This window comes from Rhinoraja longicauda, chromosome 5, assembly GCF_053455715.1.
Source record: "Rhinoraja longicauda isolate Sanriku21f chromosome 5, sRhiLon1.1, whole genome shotgun sequence".
Classification (NCBI taxonomy): domain Eukaryota; kingdom Metazoa; phylum Chordata; class Chondrichthyes; order Rajiformes; family Arhynchobatidae; genus Rhinoraja; species Rhinoraja longicauda.
In genome coordinates, this window is record NC_135957.1 from 74,556,263 (window position 1) to 74,580,075 (window position 23,813).

The 23,813-nt window shown below is 45.9% G+C and overlaps 1 protein-coding gene across 1 annotated transcript in view; it reads left to right on the plus strand.

Annotated features, from left to right (window-relative positions):
- Positions 1-23,813, plus strand: part of ube3d (ubiquitin protein ligase E3D) — a 118,945-nt gene that overhangs the window by 49,091 nt on the left and 46,041 nt on the right. The window contains exon 9 of the mRNA XM_078399821.1: positions 23,056-23,194. Coding sequence (XP_078255947.1) covers positions 23,056-23,194 — 139 coding nt within the window. The remainder of the gene's footprint in view (positions 1-23,055; positions 23,195-23,813) is intronic.

Genomic DNA, 23,813 nt, shown 5'->3' on the forward strand with positions numbered 1-23,813 from the left:
TTTCTCCCACATCCCAAAGACGAGTGGGTTTGTAGGTTACTTGGCTTCTGCCAATTGTAGGGAGTGAATGCGAAAGTGGGATGACACAGAACTAGTGTGAACTTGGGATGGGCCGAAAGGCGTTTCCAGGGCGGCACGGTGGCACAGCGGCCTTACAGCGAATGCAGCGCCGGAGACTCGGGTTCGATTCTGACTACGGGCGCCGCCTGTACGGAGTTTGTACGTTCTCCCCGTGACCTGCGTGGGTTTTCTCCGAGATCTTCGGTTTCCTCCCACACTCCAAAGACGTACAGGTTTGTAGGTTAATTGACTGGGTAATATGTAAAAATTGTCCCTAGTGTGTGTAGGACAGTGTTAATGTGCGGGGATCGCTGGGCGGCGCGGACTCGGTGGGCCGAAGGGCCTGTTTCCGCACTGTATCTCTAAATCTAAAAAAATAAATCATGCTGCATCTTTCAATTCAGTTCAATGCATGGCTCTACAATTGAATTTCTACCCAATCAATTTTGCTATGAATCCACCTGTGGTCCTGGTGTAATTCTGGGTCAGGAAAGGAGGAAATAAAGATATAGATTTATTTACAAATCATGGGAATCTCTTAGTGCCTCAAGTTGCTGGTAATGGCAGCTGATGGTGGCACTTTCTTTTACTTGCATCAGCAGAAAAATTATGACTCATAGATAATGGCACCATATGATCTTATTCGACAATGTCTCCGGAGACTAGTTAGCTACAAGAAATGATACAAATGCCAGGATCATTCCAATTATTCACTTATTCTAGTCGGATGTAATGGTTTCTTTTATAGCCTTGTGTTTTGAAGTGAAATAGAGCCATTCGGTTCATTAAAACAAAAAACAGTGGCTTGGATGCCCAAGATATTTGAATATTCTCACAGAAGAAAAACAAACTTAAAAGTTGCCGGATTATCACTAATCTCATTAATTGGAACATGGCTTAGAAACATAGAAAATAGGTGCAGGAGGAGGCCATTTGGCCTTTCGAGCCAGCACCGCCATTCATTGTGATCATGGCTGATCGTACACAATCAATAACCCGTGCCTGCCTTCTCCCCATATCCCTTGATTCCACTAGCCCCTGGAGCTCTATCTAACTCTCTCTTAAATCCATCCAGTGATTTGGCCTCCACTGCCCTCTGTGGCAGAGAATTCCACAAATTCAGAGGCTTCTCACCTCTATTCACCTGTGACTGTGGCCCTACGGTGTGTGATCAAGTTTTGATACTGAAACATGTGCACTCCCCCTTTTTTCCCCTTCTTTCCATGATCTGGACTTGACTTCTTGACTTCATAACTTTGGCTCAAGCTTTGTCTTGCTGCACACGTTCAGTAGCCGATCATTGCATTCAATGTGGCAAGTTCCTTTGAATCAACCATTTTATCTGTCCATTCTTCAGAGGGAAATCTAATTTGCAGCGCATCTCAGTCATAGAGCATGGAAACAGTCCCTTCAGTCCAACTTGCCTGCGCCTACCAACATGTCCCATCTACACTAATCCCACCTGCCTGCAATTCTCTGCCTCAAAAGGCAGTGGAGGCCAATTCTCTGAATGCATTCAAGAGAGAGCTAGATAGAGTTCTTAAGGATAGCGGAGTCAGGGGGTATGGGGAGAAGGCAGGAACGGGGTACCGATTGAGAATGATCAGCCATGATCACATTGAATGGCGGTGCTGGCTCGAAGGGCTGAATGGCCTACTCCTGCACCTATTGTCTATTGGCCCATATCCCTCTAACCCTATCCGATCCATGTACCTGTCTAAATGTTTCTTAAACGTGGCGCTGGTACCTGCCTCAACTACTTCCTCTGGCAGCTTGTTCCATGCACCCACCATCCTTGGTGTAAAAATGTTACTCCTCGGGTTCCTATTAAATCCGGACAAGCCGGAATAATTTTTTCCCCTTAACATTCTTGGAAGGATTGCCTAACCTTTGTTTGATTCCCCACGGATTCCCTACGGATGATCCGTCCACCGTGAAAACATGGATCACACGCTGCTGTTTGCCTCTGTATGGCTCATTTTTGCCCTAGTTCCTTGCACAGGTCAGTTTGTTCAGTTTATGGGAGGAGACCGGGGCACCCAGAGGAAAACCTCAAGGTCGCAGGGAGAACGTGCAAACTCCACGATGTCAGCAAGCCAGGTCAGGATCAAACTCTGGGCCTCTGGCGCTGTGAGGCAATGGAACTACCAGCTGTGCTATTGTGCCGCTCCTTGGAAGTTTTTAGTCTTCCGTGAAAACAGAGAAAATATTTGTTTAATTCCTCTACCATTTGTATATCCCCCAATATACTTCCTTCAGTCTTACAGGACCAGCATTCATATCATATCATATCATATCATATACATACAGCCGGAAACAGGCCTTTTCGGCCCTCCAAGTCCGTGCCGCCCAGTGATCCCCGTACATTAACATTATCCTACACCCACTAGGGACAATTTTTACATTTACCCAGCCAATTAACCTACATACCTGTACGTCTTTGGAGTGTGGGAGGAAACCGAAGATCTCGGAGTAAACCCACGCAGGTCACGGGGAGAACGTACAAACTCCTTACAGTGCAGCACCCGTAGTCAGGATCGAACCTGAGTCTCCGGCGCTGCATTCGCTGTAAAGCAGCAACTCTACCGCTGTGCTACCATTAACTTTAGCTTGTCGTTTTCTACATATCTCTGGTAGCTCTTGGTATCTGCTTTTGTGTTTGTGTCTCGTCAGCCCACTCTCACATCTTACTCTCTCTTTTGCTACCAATTACTTAATCCCTCTTTGTTGAATTCTAAAATATTTCTAATCTTCAGGCCTTTTCCTGCTTTCTTCCCCCTCCACATCGTTCTGAAGGTGGGTCTCAGCCCGAAACATCACCTATCGATGTTCTCCAGAGATGCTGCCAGACCCGCTGAGTTACTTCAGCACTGTGTGTCTTTTCAGGCTTTCTACTTTGTTTTTGGTATCATTACATATCTTTTCTTTGACCTTCTACCTCTTTAACCTTCTCTGGGATAGCAGTGGTTGGACTGCTTCCCCACTTGATTTATTCTTTTGCCAAAAAGCATCCAAGATGGCTCCCAACCCTGGCGACTCTGCGCGCTGGCCACAGAAGTGAATCTGCAATCATGCATTGCAATCACTCCATTCTTTTAAATCACTACTCCCAACAGCAACATTCCTTACTTCAACTATGCTATCTGTACACTGTAAACGGCTCGATTGTAACCGTGTATTCATATCATATCATATCATATCATATATCTACAGCCGGAAACAGGCCTTTTCGGCCCTCCAAGTCCGTGCCGCCCAGTGATCCCCGTACATTAACACTATCCTACACCCACTAGGGACAATTTTTACATTTACCCAGCCAATTAACCTACATACCTGTACGTCTTTGGAGTGTGGGAGGAAACCGAAGATCTCGGAGAAAACCCACGCAGGACACGGGGAGAACGTACAAACTCCTTACAGTGCAGCACCCGTAGTCAGGATCGAACCTGTGTCTCCGGCGCTGCATCCGCTGTAAAGCAGCAACTCTACCGCTGCGCTACCGTGCCGCCCACGGTATTGTCTTTCTGCTGACTGGTTAGCACGCAACAAAAGCTTTTCGCTGTACCTCGGTACAGGTGACAATAAACTAAACTCAAACCATAAAGGAAAACATATTATTGTAAACCATCCATTTAAATGTTATCCATCGCTCGTTTCTTGTCCTATCTTTATCATATTTCCCAATTTATCATTGTTAACTCATGACTAGGCCTTGGTATTTAGGCTACTTTAAGTCAGATTTAGGACCTGTAATGAATTAAATCACTTTAAAAACCTTATTGCAAAATGTTACCGTATTGTGATAATTATTTCCCCTTAACTATACTGTTTCACCAAGGCCCCTTAACTACCAGATCATCAATTTATAGCGTGCACGTATGTGTGTGCATGTGCGTGTGTTCCTTTCTCTGTTTCTGAAAGTGAACACTGCTTGACTGAAGAAGGGTCTCCACCCATTCCTTCTCTCCAGAGATGCTGCCTGAGTTACTCCAGCATTTTGCATCTACTGCTTGACACTTGAAATCTTCAATACTTGTGCTGAAAATCCTTTATTTCATTAAGTACTGCAGTTTATCTCTTGTTCTGTGATCTCTTGGGAGGTGGGGGGGGAGGAAGAAGTTGCAATATTGTGCAGCATTCGTTTTAGTGAAGTGGTGGAAGATATTGTCTTATTACGGGAACGACTGCCACGAGAGAAAGTTGATCCCTGGCAACACGCTGATGAGTGAGTTGTGTGAAAAGGAGCGTGTTTATGTTTGGCTTGCAGGCATGATGTGTATTTGTAGAACATTGAAGCTGAAGGGAGAAAAGAAAGTGTTGGCTGAAGTCTATGTGTTTCAACTGTGACAGGAGATTTAATTACATTTCCAAATATCAGCATTGTTTGGAGGAATCTGGATTTGGCATCGGACGGAAATGACTTCTGCAAAAACAATGCCCGTCAAGGAATGTTAGCCTTTAGTCAGCGGGTGGTGAATCGGTGGAATTCTTTGCCACAGAAGGCTGTGGAGGCCCAGTGGATATTTTTAAGGCAGAAATAGATAGATTCTTGATTAGTACTGGAGTTAGAGTTTATGGGGAGAAGGCAGGAGAATGGGGTCAGGAGGGAGAGATAGATCAGCCATGATTGAATGGCGGAGTAGACTGGATGGGCCGAATGGCCTAATTCTACTCTTATTCCTTTTGACATGACCTCATGAATGTTACCATTGTTAACTGGTACTTGGTCTTGGTTTACTGTGAGCGATGGGGACTCGGTGGGCGGGGGGAACGGGGACAAAGATCGAAGGGGGGGCCCGGCAGGGGGAGGGCACCAAGAATGAAGCGAGACCAGGTGGGGGGGGGGGGGGGGCTGTGAACGATAGACCCAGCATGGGGCTGCGGACAATGAAGGGGGGACCCGACAAGGGGGGGGGGGGGGGGGGGTGCTGTTGTCAAGTGCAGCGGCAGGTAGTAGCTAGGAAGGTTTGGTGAACTTTTGTGTGACTTTGAACGTGGCGACTCTTGTGTGCTTCCTGGGTGAGGTCTGCTACAAAATCAGGAGGCTAAGTGGTGATCTTACAGTTTGTCCATCCTCATTTAATCATTGCAGTTAGTGCATGGTGCCTCAGAAGGCAGTGGAGGCCAATTCTCTGAATGCATTCAAGAGAGAGCTAGATAGAGCTCTTAATGATAGCAGAGTCTGGGGGTATGGGGAGAAGGCAGGAACGGGGTATTGATTGTGAATGATCAGCCATGATCACATTGAATGGTGGTGCTGGCACGAAGGGCCGAATGGCCTCCTCCTGCACCTATTGTCTATTGTCTATATGGCTTGTTTCCTGAATTGATCGCACTGCGTGCAGGTTGAGTGAGACAGCCATATGAGGAAAGATTGGAAAGACTAGGCTTGTATTCACTGGAAGTTAGAAGGATGAGAGGGGATCTTATAGAAACGTATAAAATTATAAAAGGACTGGACAAGCTAGATGCAGGGAAAATGTTTCCAATGTTGGGGGAAGTCCAGAACCAGGGGACACAGTCTAAGAATAAAGGGGAGGCCATTTCAAACTGAGGTGAGAAAAAACCTTTTCACCCAGAGTTGTGAATTTATCATATCATATCATATATATACAGCCGGAAACAGGCCTTTTAGGCCCTCCAAGTCCGTGCCGCCCAGCGATCCCTGTACATTAACACTATCCTACACCCACTAGGGACAATTTTTACATTTACCCAGCCAATTTAACCTACATACCTGTACGTCTTTGGAGTCTTTGGAATTTGACATACCTGTACGTCTTTGGAATTTGTGGAATTCTCTGCCACAGAAGGCAGTAGAGGCCAATTCACTGGATGAATTTAAAAGAGAGTTAGATAGAGCTTTAAAGGCTAGCGGAATCAAGGGATATGGGGAGAAGGCAGGTACGGGTTACTGATTGCCGATGATCAGCCATGATCACAATGAATGGTGGTGCTGGCTCGAATGGCCAACTGGCCTCCTCCTGCACCTATTTTCTATGTTTCTAACTGCCGAAGGAACAAAATTGCTTTGACTCAGCTAGAGAAAGAAGGACCTGTCCTGCAGGTTTGGCACGGTGATCAGCTGCTGTAGCAGCACTCTTGCTGGTCAATGCAGAGGGTGAGATTGGGCAGGCTAGAACTTCAATCCTTGGAACACAGGAGGCTAAGGAGTGTACAAAATCAGGAGGGGAATTGACAGGGTGAATAGTCTTTTTCCCAGGATAGGGGAACCAAGAACTAGAGGGATATGGGGCAAATGCAGGCAAATGCGTCTGAAGAAGGGCCTCGACCCGAAACCTCACCTATTCCCTTTCTCCAGGGATACAGCCTGACCCGCTGAGTTCTCCAGCTTTTATCTATCTTCTATCTTCGGAGTAAACCAGTACCTGCAGTACCTTCCAACACAGGAACCAGAGGACATAGGTTTAAGGTGAGAGGAGAAAGATTTTAATAGAAACGTGAGGAGCAACTTTTTCACACATGAGGTGATGGGTATATGGTTTGAGCTCCCAGAGTAAGTAGTTGAGGAAGGTACAAAAACAATCCAATTTAAGATAGTTCCTCTGTCCCTCCCTTCCCCTCCTCCTTCCCAGATCTCCCGCTATCTTCCTGTCTCCACCTATATCCTTCCTTTGTCCCGCCCCCCTGACATCAGTCTGAAGAAGGGTCTCGACCCGAAACGTCACCCATTCCTTCTCTCCCGAGATGCTGCCTGACCTGCTGAGTTACTCCAGCATTTTGTGAATAAATCTAATTTAAGACACTCGGACAGGTACAGAGATAGGAAATGGTTACAGGGATACGGGGCAAATGCAGGCAAATGAGGCTAGCTCAGATGGGACATCTTGGTCGGCATGGATGAGTGGAGCCAAAAGGCCTGTTTCCGCGCTGTGTGACTCTGACTCTGTTTTGATTGAAAGATACAGCATTTTAAACAGGCCGTTTGGCCCACCGAGTCAATACCGATCATCAATCACCCGTTCACACTAGTTCTTGTTATCCCACTTTCTCATCCACTCTTTACACACTGGGGGCAATTAACAGAAGACAAATTTACCTAGAAACCTGCACGACTTTGGAGTGTGGGAGGAAACCGGAGTACACGGAGGAAACCCATGCGGTCACAGGGAGAACGTGCAAACTCCGCACAGGCAGCACTCGAGGTCAGGATCAAACCCAGGTCTAGAGCCAAGTGGTGCTGGCAAAATCCAACCTGGGTCTCGGTGTTCCAGCTGTTATTGAGGAAGTGGCACGTTCAACAACACTTTCCATCATTTTACTGATGATTGAGAGCAGAGGGAGTGGTTTGAATTAGTCCTACCTCATGAGAACACACATACCTGGGCAATTTTGTACATTATTTTTAAACGTGGCTTGGTTGGATGCTTACCCTGTTCTCCAGGAAAATCACATTCTAATGAAGACCTTGGGACGAGTTATAAAGTTGCTACGTGTTTGCTTTGCACTTGGTGAATTTTAATGTGATAATTTTTGCTATTTATTAGTAGAGTTTTCATGCATTGAATGATGATAGGATAGGTACTTGGTAAACCCCAAGTTTCTGGGGAAACGTGGTGGGTCAAGCAACACCTGTGGAAGAAATAGATAAGTCGTAACTTGACCCATAATGTCGCCAATCCATTCCTTTTCCAGACATTGCCTGACCTGCTGAGTCATAGAGAGTCATAGAGTGATACAGTATGGAAACAGGCTCATCGGCCCAACTCGCCAACACCGGCCAACATGTCAACCCAGCTGCACTGGTCCCACCTGCCCGCATTTGGTCCTTATCCCTCCAAACCTGTCTTATCCATGTGCCTGTCTAACTGCTTCTTAAACATTGGGATAGTCCCTGCCTCAACTACCGCCTCTGGCAGCTTGTTCCCTACACCAACCACCCTTTGTGTGAAAAAGTTACCCCTCATAGAAACATAGAAAATAGGTGCAGGAGTAGGCCACTTGGCCCTTCGAGCCAGCACCGCCATTCAATATGATCACGGCTGATCATCGAAAATCAGTACCCCGTTCCTACTTTCTCCCCATATCCCTTGATTCCGTTAGCATGAAGAGCTAAATCAAACTCTCTCTAACTCTCTCTTGAAACCCCTCAGATTCCTATGAAATCTTTTCCCCTTCGCCTTAAACCATATGTCCTCTAGTTCATCTATTAGCCCCAACGCAGTCCCCCTTTGCCACAAATGTTGCAGTTGAGTCATTTGGGGCCATTGCAGGCATCAGCACAGCCGAAGTGCAATGGGATAGTCTTGTCCTGGGAGATTGGCCATCGTGACCACCGATTCCCCCCCTACCAGGCAAGTATTATGTGCCACGTGAGTTAGTTAAGCACTTTGTGCTTCACGCTAGATTTCAGCATCTGCAATTCCTTATCTCTCCCTTGTACGTCTATTGGGTTTAGAGATACAGCATGGAAGCAGGCCCTTTGGCCCACCAAGTCCGCACCAACAAGTGATCATCTGTACACTAATTCTATGTTATCCCAGTTTCGCATCCTGTATTCCAGGAGCAAATTTACAGAAGCCAATTAATCTGCAACCTGCATGTCTTTGGAATCTGGGAGGAAACGAGGTTCTGGAGAAACACAGGGAGAACGTACAAACTCCATACAGACAGCACCCGAGGGCAGGATCGAACACAGATCTGTAAGGCAGCAACTCTATAGCTGAGTCACTGTGTCATCTACCGAATGCAGCACCTTAAAGAACATGTGTGGGTGCTTTTAGGTTTAGTTACAAAGCTGTGCTTAAACTGGGAAATGTCCTAGATTTGACTCTGAGAAGAGTTGAAGTAATTTATTTCTACTAGGTCCCCTTGGGCTTTGTTTGTATAAGAAGATTAAGAATCCTGACTACATTAAATAATGAATACGCTCAATAGGATCAGGAAAGTTACTGTTAGATAATTTGTTCTTAATTCTTTTAAAGATTTGTAAAGCTAGAGATAGTGTTTTGCCTGATAATTAATTTGTCCTTTCTTCAAAGCTATATTTGGAATGTTACATTTGTGCATCAGCTTTATAGAAATCTTAGAAAACTCAGGGCACAGTGGGAGGCTGTATTGGCAATTTTGTCACTGAGTCGTACAGCATGGAGACAGGCCCTTTGGCCCACCTTGCCCATACCAACCAAGATACCCCATCGACTCTCGTCCCACCTGCCACGTTTGCCCATATCCCTCTAAACCTTTCCTATCCATATACCTGTCCAAATGTTGTTTAAATGCTGTTAAAAATATACGTTTTTTTCTGTGTCAAGCAAGAGTGGACCTACTACAGCCAGTTTTTTTTCCACGTGAAGGTCACAACTCCTCAAGTACATATCAAAGTATCTTCTCTACTATCTTGAAGACAGTAAACTCTCTGAGTGAAGAAACATTTCCTCACCTCCCAAATGCAGGCAGGCGGGACAAGTGTAGATGGGACATGTTGGTTGGCATTGGCAAGTTGGGCCCAAGAACCTATTTCCACGCTGTATGATTATGACAATGACTCCAGTCTCATTCCTTTAGTAATTACTTAAAATCAACATTCACCGGTTAGTGACTGCTCTGGGTAGTGAAGTTTGTCCTCCCTATTTATCTCGGAATCTCCCAATTTTTAATTCTTTAATTCAGCCTCCTCTTATTTTTTTTAGAAGAAAACAACCATCAATTATCTTAAAGATAGATGCAAAGTGCTGGAGTAACTCAGCGGATTACAGAAAAAAGACGAGATAAATTGAAGAAAGAAAGATCTGCAGATGCTGGTTTATACCTACTGGCAGCATACCATACCTGCAGAAAATGGGTGGGTGACGTTTTGGGTCAGGACCCTCCTTCAGACTGAAGAAGGGTTCCGACCCGAAACATCACCCATCCTTTTTCTGCAGAGGAGCTGCCAGTAGGTATAAACCAGCATCTGCAGATCTTTATTCACAAAATGCTGGAGTAACTCAGCAGGTCAGGCAGCATCTCAGGAGAGAAGGAATGGGTGACGTTTCGGGTCGAGACCCTTCTCTGCAGATCTTTGTTTCTTCAATTTATCTTGTCTTTTTTCTGTAGTTTTAGAAACAAAAAATGTAACAGTTCAGGTAAATCACAAAGTGCCTCAGTGTGGGCTTAGGAGAGGATGGTCAATAAGTGTGGTTCTCAACACTGGCCTTTGTGACATTGGTGCCAATCAGATGGGTTGTAAGTACTTTCACTACGTGTGGGGGGAGGGGGGCAGAGATTGGATTATATCCTCAGGGGGTCTTTTTAAATTATAGGTATCCAGGGGAGAGTGCCTGTGCTGTTCGATTTGCAATGTGAAAACTCCGAAGCGCTTCTTGCAGTCTGGGTGACCACATAGAGTTATAGAGACATACACCATGGAATCAGGCCCTAAAGCCCAACTTGCCCACACTGGCCAACGTGTCCCATCTACACTAGTCCCACTTGCCTGGTGTTTGGCCCATATCCCTTTAAACCTGTCCTATCCATGTACCAGTCTAAATGTTTCTTAAAGGTTGAGATACCTGCTTCAACTGTGGGAGGTTTCTCCTGTTGGCCAGATGTGCCTTTGAAAAAGCCTCTTAAAAGACGAGTGGAGCTAGTGTTGATGGGACATGTTGGTCGTTGTGGGCAAGCTGGGCCAAAGTGCCTGTTTCCACCCTGTATCACTCTATAAATAAACAAATCTAAGCCTGTCCAACGGGCAGAACATACTTTGACTGAGTTTGACTGGTAAATCTGATGAGCTGAGACCATGGATGGTGCAAGGATACCTGACTTTGTTGCTCTCAGCAAGATATGGTTGAAGGAAGGGCTGATTTGTAAATTATGGTTAATTTGGTGGTCATTCAAGTATTTTTAAATGCAGCAATGATTTCTACCTCTTTAGGACCCAGAATTTGAAGAGCCTACCGGTCTTTGGGGTTTAAGAAGCATTAACTAGATTTTCCTCCAACCGTTTAGTTTAGTTTAGTTTAGAGATACAGTGCGGAAACAGACCCTTCAGCCCACCGAGTCCGTGCCGACCAGCGATCCCTGCATACTAACACTATCCTACACACACTAGGAGCAATTTACAATTTTTGCTAAGCCTACAAATCTGTACGTCTTTTTAGTGCGGGAGGAAACCGGAGCACCCGGAGAAAACCCACACGGTCACAGGGAGAACGTACAAACTCCATACAGACAACGTCCGTAGTCAGGATCGAATCCAGGTCTCTGGCGCTGTAAGGCAGCAACTCTACCGCTGCACCACTGTGCCGCCCAGTCCAGTTTAGTTTATTGTCACGTGTATACCAAGATGTAGTGACAATCTTTTGTTGCATGCTATCCAAACCTCTGCCTCATTCATTCCTCTGTTAGCACATTTTTTTAGCACATTAGTTATTGTCAGCACATTAATCATTGTAACTTATTCCACCTCTTCTGCTGTTTTCTACAGGATTTAATAACTTTTGGGGTTTTACGAACCACTTAATGGGTTCGTACAGATATCTAAAGGGGAATGTCTTTTCACATCGTATTGTTACACAGTGTCATTACTTCTCCTATGTGAGAAGTTGATAATTGGAAATCATTGTGTGTCCCTCAGTGCATTCTCTCCTACTAGGACACAGAGAATGTCTTTTAGATTTAGAGATACAGCGCGGAAACAGGGCCTTCGGCCCACCGGGTCCACGCCGCCCAGCGATCCCCGCACATTAACACAATCCTACACACACTAGGGACAATTTTTACATTTTACCCAGTCAATTAACCTACATACCTGTACGTCTTTGGAGTGTGGGAGGAAACCGAAGATCTCGGAGAAAACCCACGCAGGTCACGGGGAGAACGTACAAACTCCGTACAGACGGCCCCCGTAGCCAGGATCGAACCTGACTCTCAGGCGCTGCATTCGCTGTAAGGCAACAACTCTACCGCTGCGCCACCGTGCCGCCATTTTAAAGCTCTGTTGAGACCGTTGGGCGGCACGGTAGCGCAGCGGTAGAGTTGCTGCTTTACAGCGAATGCAGCGCCGGAGACTCAGGTTCGATCCTGACTACGGGTGCTGCACTGTAAGGAGTTTGTCCGTTCTCCCCGTGACCTGCGTGGGTTTTCTCCGAGATCTTCGGTTTCCTCCCACACTCCAAAGACGTACAGGTATGTAGGTTAATTGGCTGGGTAAATGTTAAAAAAAAATTGTCCCTACTGGGTGTAGGATAGTGTTAGTGTGCGGGGATCACTGGGCGGCACGGACTTGTTGGGCCGAAAAGGCCTGTTTCCGGCTGTATATATATGATGATGATGATTATGATATGCAGTCAGGTGAAGTGCAAAGTCGTTCAAATCTGAGATGTGACTTTGACCTGCTTATTTATAGCTGTTTATTTTTTTCTAAAAATAAGACGTCAAAAAGTGGTCACTTGTGATTCTTGCCTGAAGTCCCAGTCCAGAACCTTGAGTGTAAAATTTAACTGATAATTCAATGTAGCCATTCCCGCACTGACCTCTCTGTCCTGGGCCTCCACCATTGTCAGAGTGAGGCCAAACGTAAATTGGAGGAACAGCATCTCAGATTTCGCTTGGTGCTTGTGCTTACAGCCCAGTTGTATGAATATTGATTTCTCTAAGTTCAAGTAACTCTTTCATCCCCTCTCTCTCTCTGTCCCTACCCCAGTGGTAATGTATGAAATAAAAATTGTACTGTGCACATCTTTGTTGCCCACTTTTACTGATGGAGCCTTGTTGGGATTAAAAAATAACTGTTTTTAGAGATACAACGCGGAAACAGGCCCTTCGGCCCACCGAGTCCACGCCGCCCAGCGATCCCCCGCACATTAACACTATCCTACACACACTAGGGACAATTTTTACATTTTACCCAGTCAATTAACCTACATACCTGTACGTCTTTGGAGTGTGGGAGGAAACCGAAGATCTCGGAGAAAACCCACGCAGGTCACGGGGAGAACGTACAAACTCCGTACAGACGGCGCCCGTAGTCAGGATTGAACCTGAGTCTCCGGCGCTGCATTCGCTGTATGGCAGCAACTCCACCGCTGCGCCACCGTGCCGCCTGGGATGAATTAACCTAGAATGCAATGAAAACGTCCTTTGAATTGGGTTATCCAAATATACCTACCCTCTTAATGTAGTAGATTTGGAGTAAAATCAGCAGTCCTGTTAGTACGTACTTTGTCATTGATAACCCATTTACACTTTTGAGCAATCAAATTCCAGGAACATTAAGTGTTTGACTGAACATTTTTTCTTTAAAGTCTCTCCAATTTGCCTTTTCCCCCTACAAGTTGAAGGATCATGAACATTTGCTGCAGAAGTTACATTTGCCCACAAGGCATATCTTGAATGCATTTGTTCAAACCAATTACCATTTTATTATTCCAATCAGTGCGTCGGAGGCACAACGGGACTTTTAACCAGGTTTTTTCAAACCCTGTGCCCTGCAGAGTCGCTCAGTCATTTGCAACTTCCAGGCCAGTTCTGTCAATTCCTTTAATCCCGAGGATTAATCTTTGCTTGCAGCATCGGTAATTAGAAGTGGTGCATGTTCTTCTTAAGTTGTCAGCATGGGAAGCTTGACTTACAACCTGAATTTGTGAGCCCGTCAGACACTGGTTCAATAATTTGTATAAAATCATGAGAGGAATAGATTGGGTAGATGCACAGTCTCTTGCCCTGAGTAGGTGAAACGAGGACCGGAGGACATAGGTTTAAGGTGAAGGGGAAAAAGATTTAATAAGGAATCTGAGGGGTAACCTTTTCCACACAAAGGGTGGTGGGTGTATGGAACAAGCTGCCAGAGGAGGTAGATGAGGCAGGGACTAGCCCAACATTTAAGAAACAGTTAGACAGGTACATGGATAGGACTGGTTTGGAGGGATGTGGACCAAGTGTGGGGCTGGTGGTACTCGTGTAACTGGGACATGTTGGGGGTGGTGCGGGCAAATTGGGCCGAAGGGCCTGTTTCCACACTGTATCACTCCATGGCTCTAATTTAACAGGCATGAGAGCTGGAAGCAAATGAGACATCAGCTCCCTTGAAATTTACACTGGGGTTAACCAAAGATTACATTTTTCCTGAAATTAAAATAGAACTAACGCAGTTATAAAATCTACCATAAGGCTCCCATAATATTGTGAAATTGTTTTTATAAGCTACTACATTTTTTTCGCAAGCTGGTTGTTTGCCAGATCTTCTAAATAATAACTGGTAATTTGGTGCAAATCTGCTCGTATAATTTCTGGCAGAATCAGTGAAAGAATATTCAGCACGGTAGCGCAACGGTAGAGTTGCTGCTTTACAGCGAATGCAGCGCCGGAGACTCAGGTTCGATCCTGACTACGGGTGCTGCACTGTAAGGAGTTTGTACGTTCTCCCCGTGACCTGCGTGGGTTTTCTCCGAGATCTTCGGTTTCCTCCCACACTCCAAAGACGTACAGGTATGTAGGTTAATTGGCTGGGTAAATGTAAAAATTGTCCCTAGTGGGTGTAGGATAGTGTTAATGTACGGGGATCGCTGGGCGGCACGGACTTGGTGGGCCGAAAAGGCCTGTTTCCGGCTGTATATATATGATAAGATATGATATGATAATATTCTTTCTAAAAAAGCAAGCTCTTTTGTAACTCTGTGTCAATTATACTGAGTTTAATTAAAAGTCACTTCAGGCACAGCCGCAGAAGGTATTTCAAACATGCACTGCTTAATAATTCATTCATATATGAGTGGAAAAAATCTTGTAATTCATAATATTTGACTCAGAGCACTATATTTAATAAATATTAGAGTATATTGGAATTTATTTTCAGTGGTTAATTATCCTTTATTTCATCCTGGGATGAACGATAACCAAATGTCATTTAGTTCCACTTCCCTTTGGTCTTTCAAATTTACGCCACAGAAGTTCCAGCAATTAAACTCAGTTTATTCCATAGCCAGGCTTCTTCATAGAGTCATAGAGCAATATAGGGTGGAAACAGGCCATTTGGCCCAACTAGCCCATGCCATCCAACATGCCCATGTACATTAGTCCCACCTGCCTGCGTTTAGCCTTCATTTACACATCACGCTGCCTCGACATGGCCACCAGCATAATCAAGGACGACTCTCACTCCCTCGATTCCCCTCTCACATCAGACAAGAGGTACAGACAAGAAGTTTGAAAACACACACCTCCAGATTCAGGGACAGTTTCTTCCCAGCTGTTATCAGGCAACTATGGATAGGATAGGTTTCATAATCATACTTTATTATAATCATAATCATACTTTATGAGCCAAGTATGTTTTGCAACATACGAGGAATTTCATTTACCATACAGTCATACCAATAAAAAGCAACAGAACACACAAAATATATTTTAACATGAACGTCCACCACAGTGACTCCTCCACATTCCTCACTGTGATGGAAGGCAAAACAAAAAGTTCAATCTCCCTTCTTTGTCCTCCAGCGGTCGGGGCCTCTAACCTTCCATTGACGGGACAGTCTTACTCCCGTAGCCGTCAGCGGGCCTTCCTCTTCGGGGCGATCAAGGGGGAAATCTCAGCTCCCCCACACCGGGCGATCTGACCCCGGGTAGGGGCTTGTCGAACGTCGTGCGGCTTTTGGAGCTTCCCGATCTCGGTCTCAACCCGAGACTGCGAGCACCTTGATGTTAAAGTCCGCATGCCGCAGCTGGAGCGTCGTCGATCCAGGCAAGGCATCGTATGCTCTGATGGTAATTCCATGGCCCCGCGGTGGGGCTCAAAGTCAGTCCTGGGCAAGGCCTCCAGCTTCATGATGTTAGGCCGCAGAGAGACCGGAGATACGATCCGGAAAACAATCGCAACTCCGGTAAGAGATTGAAAAAAAGTTTCCCTGGACCCCCCCCCCCCCGCCTGCCCCCACATAAAACAAACCAATGAACATTAACACATACTTTTACACTCACTAATAATACCCCAAAAAAGATGAAAGGGACAGACAGACTGTAGGCGAGGCTGCCATCGAAGCGCCACCTGGTGGAACAGGGATGGATATTGGCCAAATGCGGGCAGGTGGGACTAGTGTACATGGACCAATATGGTCGGCGTGGGCAAGTTGGGCCAAAGGGTCTGTTTCCACACTGTGGGCCAAAGAATCCAGGTAAAATAGAGAGAGGAAAACAATTGAAATGGAAATAACGTAAAATCAGAGGCTGAGGAAAATCAATTATGATTAATACATCACAATTTTGTGAAGAACAAATATTTAGGTCACAACCAATTAACCTCTGTTTTTAAAGCAGAAGGATATTTCCCCACTGTAACTCTGGGTAACTTTCGCCACAGTCGACAAGAGCCAGAGTGTTTCGTGTCCCAGAGTCTTGTTTTACTAATGGATCAGAAGTATTCATTGAGGTTTTTTAAATAGTTCAATGCCTGAAAAGCATTTCAATGCCCCAACAGTGACTCAACCCTATCGACAGCACTATTCTAATCAGAGATGTGAGTAATTAATTATTATCTCAGGCGTGCAGCAGCCACTCTGCAGTGCGCCAGCTGAATATTCAATGAAGTTACAGCTCTTCATTTAGCTAAACAGCTTGCTTCAGTAATAGCTACAGAGTCCAGGGACTCTGTGACTACTAATATGATATAGTCAGATAATCTTGGTAAATAACGTTCGACTAATGATTACCTTCGTCGTCTGTGCAGGAAGGAACTGCAGATGCCTGTTTCTACCGGACAGACACAAAATGCTGGAGTAACTCAGCGGGTCAGGCAGCATCTCTGGGGAGAAGGAACGGGTGACTTTTCGGCTCGAGGCCCTTCTTCAGACAGGGTTAGGGGAGAGGGAGACGAGAGATATGGAAGGGAAAGGTGTGAAAATGACAGATCAAAGCAGACGCTGATCAAGGAAATGTAGAATGATAAAATTGTTGGCTGAGGGGAAGGTGACAACGAGGCAGACAAACAGTAAAATTAGACGTTTCGGGGGAAATTTACTGTTTGCATGCCTCGTAATCTTCCCCTCTAACAATGAACCATTCTACATTTCCTTGATCATCGTCGGCTTCGATCTGTCGTTTTCACACCTTGCCCTTCCGTATCTCTTGTTTCCCTCTCCCCTGACTCTCAGTCTGAAGAAGGGTGGGTTCTTTACCTTCAGACTTTCGTCGTGGCTTAAAGAACAAACCCCAGTATTTCTTGGTTAGATATTAGGATGACCACTGCCTGCACAGTTTCAGGTTTTGTTTAATGACCAGTGTTGTTCACCACACCAGACTACACCTAATTATTTATGAGTGAAATATTATAGCGATACCATCTCATTAAGCATGCTTGATATATTCAGGCAATAATAAATATGGGGAATAATAAATATCTTCCCAGAACTGCAATAACATCGCAGCTGTACGTGTGATTAACGCCTAAATAAAACACGAGGAAAAAAAGATGCAAGGATGCATTGAAAAAGAACGCTAAATTATTGTTGGCAACAGGAAAGATTTAGTGTACACTAGACCAAGTTGGGCCCATTCCTCGTTGGGTTCCCATCGTGACGGGAAAATCGCGTTTGTTCTTTAAATTAAATGGCTTTTTTTCTTAAAAATAAAATAAATCTTATCTAGAATGTTTTTGCTTTTTATGGTTAAAATCCTCTCTTGGAGATCCTCGAGACTGTGCCCTCATTCAGCAGCATCGTCAGCTTGACTGCGACGGCAGTTGCTTTGAGCGGGAAGAAATCGCTCGCCCCCCTGTGAGACCCGGACCAATCGGGCGTCGAGCGGGAGGTCAGAGCCAATCATTCGACCCGACGTGGGGACCCGGGCCAATCGGGCGTCGAGCGTGAGGTCGGAGCTGAACACAAAATGGCAACCCTCCCCCAACTGCGTACGCGTCGGAGCTGAAAACAACATGGCAACCCACCCCCAACTGCGTACGCGTCGGAGCTGAACACAAAATGGCAACCCTCCCCTAACCGCGCACGCGCGGATGCGACAGCCATCCGTTGGGCCCAAAGCTCTCCTGCATTGGTGTAGCACCCACCCCTCCCCCACTTCCACTGCCCACCCCCCCATCCATCCCCCCTCACTCCATCCCCCTCCTTCCCCCACTCACCCACTCCATCCCCTCTCCCTTCCCACCCCACTCCCCTCCCCCCACCCTTACTACCCCCCTCCCTCTCCCCCCCACCCTCATCCCACTCCCCTCCCGGGCAGGGAGTGTGTCCCGAGGCCGTAGGCGGGCGAGGGAGGACAGAGAAGGGGAGAGGGTGCCACTCACCTCGGCCCCGTGCCGCCAGAGTGAGCCGTGGACCCAATGCCTCTCCTGCATCGGTATGGCACCCTCCCCTCCCCCACGCCCCTCCCCCACGCCCCTCCCCCACGCCCCTCCCCTCCCCCTCCCCCCCGCCTTGATCATATCAACGGGTCCCAACTGTGCAGGCGCAGACTCAGACTTCCCATTGTGATGTCATACGCGGGTGGCGGCTAAAGGGAGAAAAAAGTGGTCTTTTAAACTTTAAAAAGAGATTTTGAATTTTTTTTTTTTTTTTTTAATATAACATTTATTGAAAGCCCAGGACAATGGTGAGTAAGGTGGGTCTAAAATTGTCGCGCTATCGTGTACCATTTTGGCTGTGTCAAGCCCCAAGCCTTATACAATTAATAAAACGCACAAACAAACAGAGTGTTTCAATAATATATAGATAATAGATAGATAGATCCGGATTAAATGCTAATACCATCCCAAATTTCATGGACCTTTCATTATGTGTAATGCCCTTCTCTTTTGAAGTCATCTCAACAATTACGGGCAATGGGAAACAAATGAACTGAACAAGTGCTCTTCTACATTACAGCATTGTAGCTGGCTTGTAATCATATTTTCATGCTTTCAGAAGTTCACAGAGTGTGCGTATGTGTATGTATACACACACTGAACTATTTTTCTCTCATTTATGATATTGTTTCGAGAACACTATGATGTTTACATATTCTGGTGTGCTGCCACAAGTAAGAATTTCATTGTTCTATCTGGAACATATGACAATAAAACACCCTTGACTCTTGATGTTCTGCTCTTTTGCATAAATCCATGGTTGGCCCAACACGTTGAAAAATAAATGCAGCAGGAATGTAAGGTGGTAGACTTCTTTAGAGTGGAGGGGGTCAGAGGGCAGTGGAGGCCAAATCACTGGATGGATTTAAGAGAGAGTTGGATAGAGCTCCAGGGGCTAGTGGAACCAAGGGACATGGGGAGAAGGCAGGCACGGGTTATTGATTGTGGATGATCAGCCATGATCACAATGAATGGGGATGCTGGCTCGAAGGGCAGATTGGCCTCCTCCTGCACCTATTTTCTATGTTTCTATGTCTATGTTTCTATGTAGTATTTAATAGCCTGATGGTTGTGGTGAAGAAGCTTCCCGACGATGAGGTAATATCTTCCCCAGAAGACAGTAATGGATCAAGGATCATATCATCTCCATTGGTCTCTCAAGGACAAGTGGAGATGTGTCTTGCCAGTGAATCTCCTCTCATAAATAAAAAAACATTGAGGTATTCATTTGAACACAACATTAAAAGGGAATCAAGGGATATGGGGAAAAAACCGGAACGGTGTACTGATTTTGGATGATCAGTCATGATCATATTGAATGGCGGTGCTGGCTCGAAGGGCCGAATGGCCTACTCCTGCATCTATTTTCTACGTTTCTATGTTCTGGAGGAGTCCAGCAGTCAGGTAGCATCCTGACCTGAAACATCATCTGTCCGTTCCCTCCACAGTTGCTATGTGACATGCTGAGTCCCTTCAGGCTTTGGTTCTCGCTCAAGATAGTTTATAAGTTCTAGGAGCCGGGCCATCAAATCCACTCCGCCATACAATCATGGCTGATCTATCTTTCCCTCTCAACTCTATTCGCCTGCCTTCTCTCCACAACCCCTGACACCCGTCCTAATCAAGAATCCGCCAATCTCCGCCTTAAAAAAATCCATTGACCTGGCAATGAATTTTGCAGACTTCAGCATCTGCAATTTCTTTGTCAATAGACAATAGGTGCAGGAGTAGGCCATTCGGCCCTTCGAGCCAGCACCACCATTCAATGTGATCATGGCTGATCATTCTCAATCAGTACCCCGTTCCTGCCCTCTCCCCATACTTATTACGTTTTGTTTCTGTTTAAAATGTTATGAATGAGCCGGAAGTGCCTAAACCTTTGTGGAGTTAAACATTTCTATCTGTTAATCAAGATGTGAACTGTTAAATGCAGCAAATATTCAAAAAATACTTGCTTATATTTCCTTATCCTTTCTGATTGATATTGCATTCCACTCATTTAGAATGCAAATGACAATTTACACTAAATTACATAAGCTAATGCCCTCTATTAGATTCTATTAGATTCCAGAATTGTTTAAAAAGTTAATTAGAAACTCCAGGAATTAATAACCTATTTAATCTTTTGCAGTAGGATGACATTTCCTTTCTATCAGACTTGAGGCAGACCTGCCTTAAAAGCCAACCAATTCCTTGGGCATTGCAGCTTCAAATAATGTCAAAAGATGTTAATTGGAAAATAATTTAAAAAGTCTCCGCTCAAAATGTATAGGGAGTTATATTAATCCAAGGAATCATTGGGTTTTATCTAGAGTCCCATAAATTTCTAACACCCATTCATGATGTGTTTATCATAAGTTCTCATAAAAGATGGAATTTAATCGACTTGGTTCTGCCGAACATTAATGTAAATTAAGTTGTTTAATGATCCCTTTTTTAGTCCTCTTAGGAAAGGTAAGACATGCTGGTTAAGTATTAGTGAACTACTTTCTAGAAACTATGCATGAATGAATGAATGAATGATACTTTTTGTCACTTGTACCGAGGTACAGTGAAATGTTTTGTTTTGCATACAACCTAGGCAGTACACAAGTTTAGTTTTCGTTTAGTTTAGAGATACAGTGCGGAAACAGGCTCTTCGGCCCACCGAGCATGTGCCGACCAGCGATCTCAATAGTCAATAGTCAATAGTCGTTTATTTGTCACATACACATAAATGTGTAGTGAAATGAAACATTACCCGCAGTTGAAACATTAAGACCAATAAGAATAATCAATAAAAATGCAATAACACATACAATCATACACTAACACCAAACAAAAGAAACATCCATCACAGTGAGTCTCCTCCAGTCCCTTCTCACTGTGATGGAAGGCCAGAATGTCTTTTCTCTTCCCTGCCGTCTTCTCCCGAGGTCAGGCTGTTGTAGTTGCCACGTCGGGGCGGTCGGGGCTCCCGACATTGGAGCGCCGCACCGGACGGTGAAAGGTCCACGGCCTATTCCAGGCCGCGCCGGACAGTGAAAGGTCCGCGGCGGGCCGACCCAAGCCCCGCGATTCGGGGCGGGCGAACACGCTGCCTCTGCCGGAGCTCCCGATGTCGGCCCCCACCCAGGGGCCTGCGGGCTTCCGACGTCCACGCGGCCCGCGCCGGAACCTCCGGAGACGAGTCGCAGCCGCTCCCGCAGCATCCGAAGGCGACCAGCGCCGCAGGTGGTGAGTCCGGGCCGCGGGCTCTGCGAACCAGAGCCCCAGGTGGTCCCAGGTGCATGGCCGCTGGTAGGCCGCAACGGGAACGGAGACACGACACAGAAACAAGTTCGTGTCTCCGTTCGGGAGAGAGAATTTTTTACAGTTCCCGTTCCCTCCCACCACCCCCCCCTCCCCCAAACATAACATGCAAACACTACACCATATTAAAACTACAACTCATACAAAAACAACAAAAAACACAAAAGACAGACGGACTGCAGGCAAGCCGCAGCTGCGACGGCAGCGCTGGCTCCTCCGCATGTTAACACTATCCTACACACACTAGGGGCAATTTACATTTATACCAAGCCAATTAAACCTAATGTCTTTGGTGTTGCCATGTTTTGGCGCCAACAAAGTTACAAAAGTTCACCGACAAGTCCCGTCCACTCGGGAGCAGGCCTCCCCCCTCATGCCGGTTCCCCCTTCCTTCCTCTGCATCTCGGTTTCCTCCGGGTGTTCCGGTTTCCTCCCATATCGCGATGACGTGTGGGTTTGTCGGCTAATTGGCTTCTTGGTAAATATCCCCTATTGCGTAAGGAAAATTCTGGAAGCTCAACCAACTGCCATTGAATGAAATGGAGTTAATGCCGTAGGTTGGTGACTTTTCTTCAGAACTAGGAAGAGTTGGAAATCAAAGGCCTTAAGTTGTAGAGAAGGGGAAATAATTGGATGGCATGGTGGCGCAGCGGTAGCGTCACTGCCTTACAACCCCAGAGACCCGGGTTCGATCCTGACTACGGGTGCTGTCTGTATGGAGTTTGCACATTCTCCCTGTGACCGCGTGGGTTTTCTCTGGGTGCTCAGGTTTCCTCCAAAAGACATATTGGTTTGTAGGTTAATTGGCTTTCGGTAAAATTGTTGATTGTCCGTATTGATTGTCCATTGATTGTACGGGGTGTTCGGTGGTCAACTGTATCGCTAAACTCTAAAGTCTAAAGCTGCTGCCTCACAGCGCCAGAGATCCAGGTTCAATCTTGTCCTTGGAATGCTGCCGTCTGCACGTTTTCTCTACGACAGCTTGGGTTTCCACTGCATGCTCCGGTTTCCTCCCACACCCCAAAGATATGCGGGTTTATAGGTTGATTGGCCTCTGCAAAATGGCGCTTTAGTCTGTAGGGCGTGGATGAGAAAGTGGGATAACATAGAACTAGAGTCAATGGCGATCGACGTTCGGTGTGGGCCGGGCTGGAAAACTTCATGTTTTCAGCAGGCAACTACAAGTTAACGTGGTGTCTTCAAATGGGAAGGTTTTGTTCTCACTGTCCTTCCAATGATAGAGATGCACCTGGACACACACTCATCGTTCCTCTATGAAGGGGAAAGTTGTTGAAGACTGGCAGTTGCCCAGTCCTTTATTATAGTTTTTATTGGAAGTTCAGTCTTTTGAAATATTCCTTTGAAAAGTTTCTAAATTACGCCTTCTTTTCTCCCCCCCCCTCTAGAGCGCAGGAGAAGTGGGAGAAGAATATTGGTGTGCACCAAATGACCTTTCCAGCAACTACCTGCCTGGAGCTGTTACTCATACTGGCTTCCTCCACTGCCTCTCTCCCTCCGTCATTACAGAGCATGAATACATTCAAGGTACTGCTTACTGTCTGTGGCAAGTAATTCACGTTGTTTTTAATAAAGCTAACAGAGGTGGCCTGTCCGAATAGTTCAGTGGTTGGGTGCATTGCTAGCTGAGCTGTCATAGAGTATCTCCAGGCTTAGTCTCAGTTCTGTGTTAAATTTAACAGAGCCAGGAGTTGCTAATTAAACTATCTCTTGCATTTACGTTAGTAGTAAAAAACAATGTCACAGGTACATGGGGCGGTGAAGAAGGCTTCTGACACGTTGGCCCCCATCAGTCAGGGTAGAGAGGCCGGGACAATATGTGTAGGGAGGAACAGCAGATAGACACAAAATGCCACTGTAACTATTCCTATTCCTTTTCTCCAGAGATGCTGCCTGACCCCCTGAGTCACTCCAGCATTTCATATCTATCTTCGGTGTAAACCAGCTTTTGCAGTTCAATAGACAATAGACAATAGACAATAGGTGCAGGAGTAGGCCATTCGGCCCTTCGAGCCAGCACCGCCATTCAATGTGATCACGGCTGATCATTCTCAATCAGTACACCGTTCCTGCTTTCTCCCCATACCCCCTGACTCCGCTATCCTTAAGAGCTCTATCTAGCTCTCTCTTGAACTTTCTTACACAC